This window comes from Rhododendron vialii, chromosome 8a, assembly GCF_030253575.1.
Source record: "Rhododendron vialii isolate Sample 1 chromosome 8a, ASM3025357v1".
NCBI lineage: Eukaryota > Viridiplantae > Streptophyta > Magnoliopsida > Ericales > Ericaceae > Rhododendron > Rhododendron vialii.
Window position 1 is genome coordinate 25,139,292 of NC_080564.1, and position 10,654 is coordinate 25,149,945.

General features: G+C 37.9%; 2 protein-coding genes across 2 annotated transcripts; one reads left to right on the forward strand and one right to left on the reverse strand.

Moving 5' to 3' along the window:
* Positions 1-1,355: 1,355 nt before the first annotated feature.
* LOC131336289 (uncharacterized) lies at positions 1,356-2,702 on the forward strand. The gene is made up of 3 exons (XM_058372074.1): positions 1,356-1,612; positions 1,771-1,832; positions 2,275-2,702. Exons 1-3 carry the CDS (start codon positions 1,522-1,524, stop codon positions 2,413-2,415), a joined length of 294 nt encoding a protein of 97 aa, XP_058228057.1. The 5' UTR covers positions 1,356-1,521; the 3' UTR covers positions 2,416-2,702.
* A 3,669-nt stretch (positions 2,703-6,371) lies between these two features.
* On the reverse strand, positions 6,372-9,991 carry LOC131336290 (GDSL esterase/lipase At1g74460). Its single transcript, XM_058372075.1, has 5 exons — positions 9,686-9,991; positions 9,388-9,518; positions 7,828-8,067; positions 6,887-7,136; positions 6,372-6,764 (listed from the first exon to the last, which is right to left on the reverse strand). Exons 1-5 carry the CDS (start codon positions 9,921-9,923, stop codon positions 6,511-6,513), a joined length of 1,113 nt encoding a protein of 370 aa, XP_058228058.1. The 5' UTR covers positions 9,924-9,991; the 3' UTR covers positions 6,372-6,510.
* Positions 9,992-10,654: the final 663 nt, after the last annotated feature.

A 10,654-nucleotide genomic window follows, 5' to 3' on the forward strand; every position in this document is an offset into this window, starting at 1 on the left:
CACGTGGCAACGATCAGGGGATTTCGATTTTCAATCAACACCTACAATCAATTTGAGCTCAAAGAAAATGGTTTGGAGACATGGAATTCGTGTCGCATTCTCAGAGCCTAAATTTAAGGGATAGTTCACACTTTTCAAGGCATATTCAGGGAATAGTTCTCCACTATGACGGTAACGAGGAAGTTATTGCTACATGGAGCGTGAGTGAGCCATGTTTATAGCAGAAATGGTTTGTGCATGCCTGAAAGTGGGAGAAGACCCTGAAAATAGAAGTTATGTCACTTTTTGACCGCTTCAAAGGGCCACATGGCATCAATCAAGGAAGTTACCACCAATATCAACGGTGGTGTATATTTTTAGTTTTTTTGAATAAGTTGGGAGCAGTTTTTTGCAGAGGACATGTGAAGTACTTTTAGGGCCTTATCTGCTATTTTTCAAGGTCTTTACTACTACAAATAGTGGAAAACAAGGCAGGCTCAAGGCTCTCGCCTCATCATTTCAATACCAGTTTTTACAGCTTCTCAGCATTTACCCTTGCAGCACTTTTCTTTTCACGAAAAACTTGTAATTCCGATATTACCAAGTCATTGTTCTTTCTTTTTCTCACAGCTTTTCCCAAAAGGTTGTGAAACAATCGCTTGCAGGAAGTCAGATCATGGTACTACGACTCCCTAATCCATTTGGACCACGCACGGTCCTGGCATGCCCGCATCACTCACACTTGACATTCCTGGCCGCAGGGTACGTTACGTTTTTTGAGCAAACAGAGAGAAGCTTTGTTGGATTTTCCGTTGACATGATTTTGAACATAACATGAAAATTGCAAATACCTTATTGAATCGATTTTTTGGGGAAAAAATGGATGGTCGGAGTTTTTACAGTTTGTTTTTTGAAGACGTACGTTTTTTGGAAAAAAAAAATCATATATCAATAATTAATGAGTAATCACATTAAGTCCTTGGACATGGGCATAATTTGATTTCCGTAAACACTCATCCCTCTTCTCAAATCCCTTAGAATAGAGTAGATTAAATTTAACGAATGAGAAAAAAGAAGAAGGTAAAACCATATATTATAGGAGTAGTAATAAAACTCGTGGTACATGAGAGGAACGTATCCATTGACTTTAGAAGTTAGTTGGGTGTTGTGATCATAACTTCCACTAAAACCCAAATCTGTACCTTTCCAGTACCCGTGAATTCATCTCCATGGTTCACAGTGCCAATTACAACAAACCCACATCTTGCGGTTGGTTCACACATCATCGAACAAATTAATTTTTGTTTTGGTTAATTTACTTTTGTAGCTTTTGCATGTTGCTATTTAAAGCCTATTTTGACTTTAAATGATGTGATTGCATCACTGAGCAACCTTACCCAATTGTGTGTCCACATTTGTGAATGTATGTATATATAAATGGAGCACTCTCCAGTTTTATTTAGACAAACAAATTCAAGATAGATACTCCTCCTCATCTACTAGTACGTAGCAATAGCAATAGCAAGATATATAGATATAACAATGAAGAAACTGATCACTTTTCTTCATCTGTTCATTGTTCTGTTGTGTCTTTCTTCTCACCTCCTCTCCTTGAATGCTGGCCCAGTAACAAGTACTAAATCGATCTTTACATATGAACTCTCTCTCTCTCTCTCTCTCTCTCTCTCTCTCTCTCTCTCTCTCTCTCTCTCTCTCTCTCTCTCTCTCTCTCTCTCATCATCATCATCATCATCATCATCATCATGATGGGGTCTTGATTTGAATGTGCAGGAACCAGAAGTCTAATGCTTGGATCTAAATTGGAGTATGGGATTTCAGAGAATACCCACTTGGTAATCCTTGATTATAACTTAGGGTTTGGCCCAACTAATTTTATTTTGCTTATTTATCTATGATGTGAAATTTTGTAAGCTTTGTGGCACAAAAAATGATTATTTATACTCAACGAGAGAGATCAGGAAAATGAAAAATTGTAAGTAACTCTTGAATTTTTTTTAGGAAACAACAATAGTGATCAATAGCCAGAAAATATGGCTGTTGTGGATTATTTCGTCTTGTTTATTAACATTCGGTTATACTCGTTTACGATCTAAATTTCTTTCATCGAGATAAATAAATATCATAACAAAAATTGATGCAAGGATGAAAAAAATTCACCAAAGACAAAAACGAATTTGAATAAATAAACTAGGCATTGTCATGTTCTAGTTCAAGGTTAGCTATTAAGTTTTCACTACTAACTAGTCCATTTAATTTTATTTGTTTAATACTCAGGTAAAAACAGAGGGAAAAATGGAGGAAGAGAGGATTGAAATCAGGAGGGTGGATGTTGAGCTGAATGATTATCCCGGTTCAGGGCCGAATAACCGGCACACTCCTTCCCCCAAACTAGGGAGAGGTTGTGTTGATTGTTGAACGTTCTATATTTTATAAGAATTTTAATATTCGTGCTTCACTTTTTATTGATGGCGCTCCACTTTGTTTATGAAGTTACTAGTAACTTCACGTTAAAAGTGGAGAGTAACTTCACGTTAAAAGTGAAGCGCGAAAATCAATTTCCATTTTATAATTAGGTCTATAACTGGTGTCTTGTAGAATAGTCCATTTTTTGGACATAGAGAGAGAGAGAGAGAGAGAGAGAGAGAGAGAGATGGATGGGGTTTGTACCTTGTATGAAGTGAATAAAAAATTTCTTTTCTTGATATGATTGAATCCGGATTTCTGTCTCATGTTACCCTGTTCTATTAATTTGCCCATATGTTTGTGAGGGGTCAATGGGAATGGGATAAGAAATCCGGCCTCATAAGCAATTTCCCCTCTTCATATTCGGTGTTTGTAAGCCAGATATGGAGGGAATAAGAAACTCAGGGGATATTTATATTAGCATACATCACGAATTATAATTTTTTTTTTTGGGTAAATCAGCTTGAAATAAAAAGGGGATAACCGAATATATAGCCTACAAGGGGCATACCTCAGGAGGAAACAAAAGAAAAATAAAGAAAAATGACTCGTAAGCCAATTGGCTACAAGATGCAAAAGTAAATGGTACCATTTGTTTCCATTCCATCTAAAAAAGAGAGAACGGAAACAACAGAACATTAGTACCGAGAGATATGAGTTTGAGTCTATTACATAGCCATGAAATTGAAACAGAAAGTTTTAAGGACTCCATTTGTTTCCGTAGCATTCGAAGCGTCTACAAAAGGGACATAGCACCATGCCACATGACTGAAATTTGGATTGGTAGCAGTCCAGATGTACATGACCAATGAGTGGCCACTGTAAGGCACAACTATAGTTGGTGAAGTAGCAGCAGAAGAGAAGGCGCAAGCAACTAGCAAAATGCAACACACAACTACACATGAACAAGGCTGCCAATACCGTAAGGGAAGTCTAACCAAACTTGGACACAGATGAACCCAAAAGAAATAGCAGAGAAAAAAGAAAAAGGCCAGGGACATGCCCCCTAAAAAGACTTAAACAGCCCAAGGGACAACCCCCAAGGATAGGTACAAACATAAAAGAAAAACATGCAAAGGCAGCCAACTCAAAAGCAAGAAAAACATGCGAATTATAAATATTGTGAAAGCATAAACACAGAAAATTAAACCAAAACAAAAGGATGGAGCTAGCTAGGCACTAGCCTAGGAGGCGCATGTGATTGAATCCAGATTTTAACCTCCTCCCATGTTCTTTTTTTAAGCCTATATTAGATTTTAATAGTATGTTGATGGGCTACTCTACGTAGCAAAAGTTGCATCTTAATGGCCAATCACGTCGTTAATCTGGTTAGATTTTTCTATCCGGCCCCTCCTATCCGATGTTGCCTCTATGACTCAATGGGATTTTATTGGTCAAGAAGTTGGCTTCGAAAAAAATATTTTACATCTAATTAATGAACAACTCAAATTGTTTCTGTGGGATTTGCCAGAGTAAGTCTCACACCTCAATCTGTGCACGATTGTTGTGCACATTTGATGTGCAAGCCGATTTTCTTTTAACTAAAAATAGCAAACTTCAAGGTGATAGAGAATGGGGAATTAATGGCAGAGACAGGTGATCAGGATTTCTGGTGGTTCATGTCAACAAAACTGACCTATTCTATTAACCAATAAATCCAAGGTGGCAGAGATTGGGAAGTGGGAGAAGGCAAGTGGAGTGAATTTCATAAAATTTTGAACAAAATATGTGGTTACATTACTGATGTTTATATTGATTCTATTTGAACTTGATCGATCAACAAACTTCTCTCTAGCCCTATTCTTCTTCTACACCAATCTAAATATTTTAAACAAATTCTAAAATGCCCTCGTCTTCAACCTAGCTACCCTAACTCCTAATACTATTACTTTCCCAACAACACCCACAATATAACACCACCTTTAGTTGTCGGCCCGACTATTTCTATCCCGATTGTGACATGACATCTCATTCAAGGCCAACTTTGCCGATGACATCTTAGTTCTTCCCCTTTGCTCGTATGAATTGATGCCAAATAATGCAATACACTGAATCAATGCTTGACAACCTATGCTCAAAAATCTTGCATATATATGTTTTCTAAATTTACCAGTTATCAAAGGGGTGAAAAACCTTTGTCACAGTGTTCCTTTGTAAACTTGGGAGAATATATTACAGATAGCTTCAAACTGAAATAGACCCATACATGCAGCATAAGAATTGTGTTTTGTTCCTCTGTATATTGTTCCTCCAATTATCTTTGCAAGTAATTGGAATGGATTCGATTGTGTTTTTTTTCATAGAAAATTCATTACGTAGAGGTTGAGATGGAGGATACGGTGATAGGGGTGTGGGAAGACGGGTTTTTTTTTTTTAAATAACTCAGGTATCCAGGTCAACTTTGGCGCACTTCGATTAATTCTGGAAAATCATTTCCACCAACTACTTGCGGGGTCCCAACTAATCTTGGAAAGGCAGTCTATGGCTCTGGTTTGGTTGGTGACCGAGAAAAACTTGACTTTAGGACTTGTTAAAGAGGAGGGCATTTTAGAGTTCAACTTACATTTTTTACATGGGTGTCAGAGACAAATTGGGGCTGGAGAAAATTATTATTGGGTTTAAATAGAACCACTATTATCTTTATGCTCGTAAATTGTATAGCTTCGTCACTCTGGGTTTTTTTTTTCCCCCTTTAAATCTTAAACTACACAATACACATGTTAGGTAAACCAATTGAATTCCACTGCAAACAGGGGCGGCTCTATAGGCAATCGAGGGGTTTCAAGCAAATTTCCGGGTTTGAAAATTGCACTAAAGTTTTATACGTACGTTTATGCATATATTGACTGTTTTTTAATATTGTATGCACTGGATCATTCGTAGAAGCCCAAAGTGAATGAAAATTCATACAAATTTCTGAGCGTTGGATCATATAGCTCAATAAAATAAAGTACACAAGGCTCGGTATGCTTTCAACCGAAACAAAATGGTATATTGCGTGAAACAGCTGTGGGATGATTTGTGCTTTGTAGGGATTAGTCTAAAGTGCACACAAGCTAACCCAACACACCATGCATTATAAAAAATATGTTACTCCCTCCGTCCCTAAATAAGTGTCCGGCGCGCAAAATTAGGCCTTCAAAAAGATGCATTTATTTCGTTAAAAAAATTATTATTTTTTCACAAATCAATAGATAGCAATGAGTTCTATTAGATTGTGGAAAAAAAATTAAATTTTTTAATAAAAAATATGCATATTTTGTAAAGCCTAGTTTTGCACGTCGGACATTTATTTAGGGACGGAAGGAGTACAATTTATATAGGAATGGTATTTAGAGTACAAATTTATTTTAATTTATTTTTGTCACTGCTCAACTACAATTCTGCAGTCGCCCTTGGGTGCAAATATCTTCTCTTTTTTTTGTCACACGGTATAGTTAGCGGGATGAGTTAGGTTAGCACAAGAAGAGTTCAGCAGCTTTCTATAACTCCGGACCCCAACCGCCCCAAAGGGGCTCGAACCTCCACCTCCTGGAAGGAGGGGAGGGGAGGGGAGGTTACCAACTGCACAAGGCAGTGGAACCTCCTGGGTGCAAATATCTTGAGCAACTAGTTTTTATGTTTTATCAGCGGAGAAAGTGGATTTAATGGTAGGCAACCACTATGTTACCACTATCGATCACTTAACTTCCTTTACAAAACCACATATAGTGGTTTCTATGGCTTTTGGCCTTAGAATGAAAACATCACCACTATATACGTACGGTTGAAAATATCAGACGACTGAAATAATTAAAGAAACATTTAAATATTCCTGGCATTAAATTATAAAAGAAACATTAATTTTGTAGATATTTGAACAAAGTAGTAAAACTCAATATTGGTTAATTCGATAAACACATCTCAACTCAACTCAACTCAACTCTTATTATATACTACTGTATGACATTTGGAATCAAAGATTACAAACAAAATTAGAAACTAGATCCTTCACATTCAACCATGCATGCACAAGAAAGAAAGAAAGGGAAACAAGAAAAACTCATATTAGCCCTGTGGGGATGGAGCAATGGCTGCTGGAGCAGGGGAAGGGCCATTCGTACCATTATTGGCAACGGTGGTCCATCCAAGATTCTTAATCATTTCATTAGCTATTAACTCGTTAGCACTGTCGGACGGGTGGTACTCATCCCAGAACACATACTTGCTTCTGTCTTTGCACAAAGTTGATGCAGGGACACATGTTAGAGCCGGTCTGATTCTCCCGAATGAGCAACATGGCGAGTCTGAATTGCTGAATCCTGCAATCGGTTAATATGTGCGTGAGTTCGATCACTCATCAAATTGTGGAAGAAATGGAGAGAAAGAGAGGGAGGGAGGGAGGGAGTCTTGGTAATTAATAGGAGTATTTGATTCGTCTTACCATATTTTTGAGGATTGGTGATGACATCATTGACAACATCGTAAGCATCTCCAAATTTGTAGCTAGCATTGGGAAGCTTGGTTGACAATTCACTCACAAGCTTGCTTGTGGCTTTGTTGAAGCTCAGAGCCAAGTTGTTTGTTTTTTGCTGGCACGCCCCTGATGTACTTAGCACCCTTTGGAGTGGAATACAACCCATTGGTCCCAGTCCAAACACCATTAGATCCCGCGCCCCTAACCCGTGCAATATCTAGTACAAAGAAAGCAAGATCGGACATCGTTAGATAAATATATAATTAATACAACAGATTTAACAATATGTGGATCTCTAATGAACGTGATTTGCTCGTTCGAGAAGGCCCATAAACGGGCTGAACAATTATCATTATTTTTGGCATGAAAATGCTCTACATGATTTTTAAAAACTGAGGGCACGATTAAGATTAGCGGGAAAAAAAGGTCCGAAAAGAACCCAAAAATACACTGAACAAGACTCTCTGAACATTTTGGGGAGCTACGGAATCCCATTCTCCAAACAAATACCATTGTCTTAGTTACAGTAGATAGAAACATTTTTAGATACTAATGTAAGTATTCGATATTGTTTCTAGAATTGTAGCTTTTTCCTTCATTCTTTTACTAGTAAATAGAAGAAACTTGATTGTGAAATTCTTTCAGAAAACAGTTCTCTTCAATTTCGAAAATGTTGAGCATATCAGGAAACACCAAAACATGATTAACAATTTTTTGAAAACAGTTCTCCAAACGAATAGGAACAGTACTGTATGCGCGCGTTTTCGAACAGTTCGCTTTGTTTCTTGAAATTAATCAAGAAAATCTAGAATGGGAAATGAAAACGAAGAAAACCGACACAAAATGCAAACGAGTGTAGCACCAAAATAAATATTGGAGTAGATGAGTAGTTTTAGTAGATCTAGTACCGTAAGCTGGTCTTGGAGAGTTTCCATTAGGTAGGTCATGTAGGTCTGATCATTGTAAGTCCAAGAATCGCTGTAAACAGGCATCAAGTAGTTGTTGATGAAGTCATTGCTTCCTAAAGCCACCACATATTTGGCTTCTTGGAAAAACTTGTCAGCTTCTGTTTGCCCTACTTTTGCTACTATCAGATCCCGTGTTCCTTGAAACAACTCTATCTGCTTGTACATGCAAAGCCTTTGGATCTGCAAGCAAATTAATTAAACAAGAGATCGATCACCAACCGTACGTTATGATGACAAAAGATACCCTGGCGCCCTACAAATTAAGAATACATGCAGCTCCTATCCGGTTCCGGTCCATGTAGCTGAACCGTCTTGTTGGCCGACTTTTGGGGCCACTACACACTCCAGGCCGATTTTGATGATTGAAATCGTTCACTTTTTATATCTTGTTGAGATCATTAAAAATGTCAAAAATCAAATTGATTGGATATCGTTTGGTAAAGTTTCAGAGCCCCACGTTTATATTGAGAAAAAAAGGATTACAACAAGGGATCACAACCCTTTTAACCTATTTACCTCCATATAAATGTTCTCCGAAATTATATTAAATGATATTCGATTAACATGATTTTTGACGCAGTTAATGGTCTCGATATGATCTAAAAAGCCAACAATATCAATCATCAAAGTGGACTGAAGTGGGCCAACAGGACGGTCCAGAGCATTTACATGGACTAGAGAGGATCCTCCTCTACAAATATTTAAGTGTGCATATCACAGATAAATGCTATTTATGTTGTTACACTAAAGACCCCGAGAAATATTAGTATGACTTTGGTCCCCTCCATTTGTCCACTTTCAACCATGGAAAACCGTCTAGGCCTAGCCTAGTTTTTCAACTTTCAACTGTGATAAATCATCTAAAGCACTTCCCCACCTCTTTCACATGGAAGGTGAGGGATCAATTCTTGCTAGGAGTGCAAATACTTGGTGTGGTTGATAATACTCTTCGGGCTTGCACACCCATATACCGATTAACGGTATCCCTTCTCCATCATCTTAGAAGTAGGCTGGACATCTATTGAGCGACCCAAAAAAAAACAATCTAAGGCTTGCAATACTACTTGTGGACAATGAGGGAAGATAATGAAAAATAATTAAGAAAGAAAATGTGAGAAAAGAAAGGAGAAAATTTTACTATTTCTAGAACTCTATTTTTGCCATTTTCTCTTCTCTCCTCTCTCAAACTAAACAAGGGAGAAAAAATTTAAACTTTCTCTCTGTTTCCCTTCCTTTCCACATGTTCCAAACAAAGCATAAAGTTTCACTCTGATCCCTTCTATTTTTTATTTTTTTTTGATCCTCTTCTAATTTTAATTAATTCCTGTGTTACAGACCCAGCTGCCAATTTTCGGTCAGCCTCTTTAGCACCGGATGGACGAAAGGGTGACATTGCCCCTTAATTTATAACGTAAGGGGTTTTCTGTGAATATAAAAGTGGATGGGTTGAAAGTGCGATTTTGCGAAAAGCATGGTATACACGCTACGTGAAATACTTACAAAGAGACCACCAGTTTCATTCAATATCCCTCCACCTCCAGATGCATAATTCACTCCATTTTCCAATATCATATCTTGAGTCAGTGACGGATCTAGAAATGCTGGTGGCCGTGGTAGTCCCATTTTATCCCCTGAAATTTCTCAATGGTTAGTTTTCCACATGTTACGTATAGCTAGCATATAAACTTTAAGATCGATGAACGCTACGAACGAAAAATGTTGGCGTGATTTCAGTACAGAATAGTTCAACTAATTTCACGTCATCTTGAATAATATTCCGTGTAAAAGCCAAAGTTACCTATGATATCAGCAACGGTGCGACCATTGGTATACCTTCCGTTAGGCAATCCATTCCCGAAATCGATACCATACCACGGCAAACTCGCCTTGGCTAAACTCCTGGAGAGGTGTTCGTTGTTGCCAACATCCGAGAGCGAGTCCCCGAAGATAAACTGCACCACTTTGCAGTCGTACCCTTCGATCGAAACCCCCAAAACGGTCACAATTATCGCGAATAACCCCGCCATTAGCTTCATTTTCTACAAGCACACACACTCTCTCACCTCTGTTTTCTGAATATGGTGTTGAAACCAAATGAGAAGGATAGGTGCAATATAAGGGGGTGCAAAGGCTATGGAAAGCTTGGAGTGTTGGAATTTTTTTTTTTTTTTTTTGAGAGAGAGAGAGAGAGGTCAAGGCAGAGGGAAGTTGGATGAACCGACAGCTGGTGATTCAAACCTACTGCAACTACCTTTTGGAATTCTCTGCAGATATGGGGAGGGAGGGAATTACTTTTGGGAAAAAAAGAATTTGTCTAAGGTATTATTAGTATATAAATATTCGAAATACGGCGACGCTTTTGAGGGGTGTTCACCTAACACGACCTTTATTTGTATTCAGATAGTATATATACTTGGACTCTATTTCCGGTCTCCTACTACATAGGTAGGTTAGCAAATTTGCTGCAAATAGCAAAAAAAGGCAGCTCGACATATATTTTTTTTTTTTGGAGAATTCTAATGAAATCCTGGATATTAAATCTCATAACGGCAAGCGAATGAAATAAAAAAAGAGAGTCCTATGATCAAGCCAAAAGACATAGTCGATGAATAACAGGTAAATATTTTTATACTACCCCTCGTCGATCACGAATTTGACAGTGAACCTTAAGAGGTTGGTCAACTGGGGGCATGGTAACCATAAAGGGCATGCTAATACAAGTTCGAAATTTTGACTCCCTTCATCAATATGAAAAACTCATCCAAAA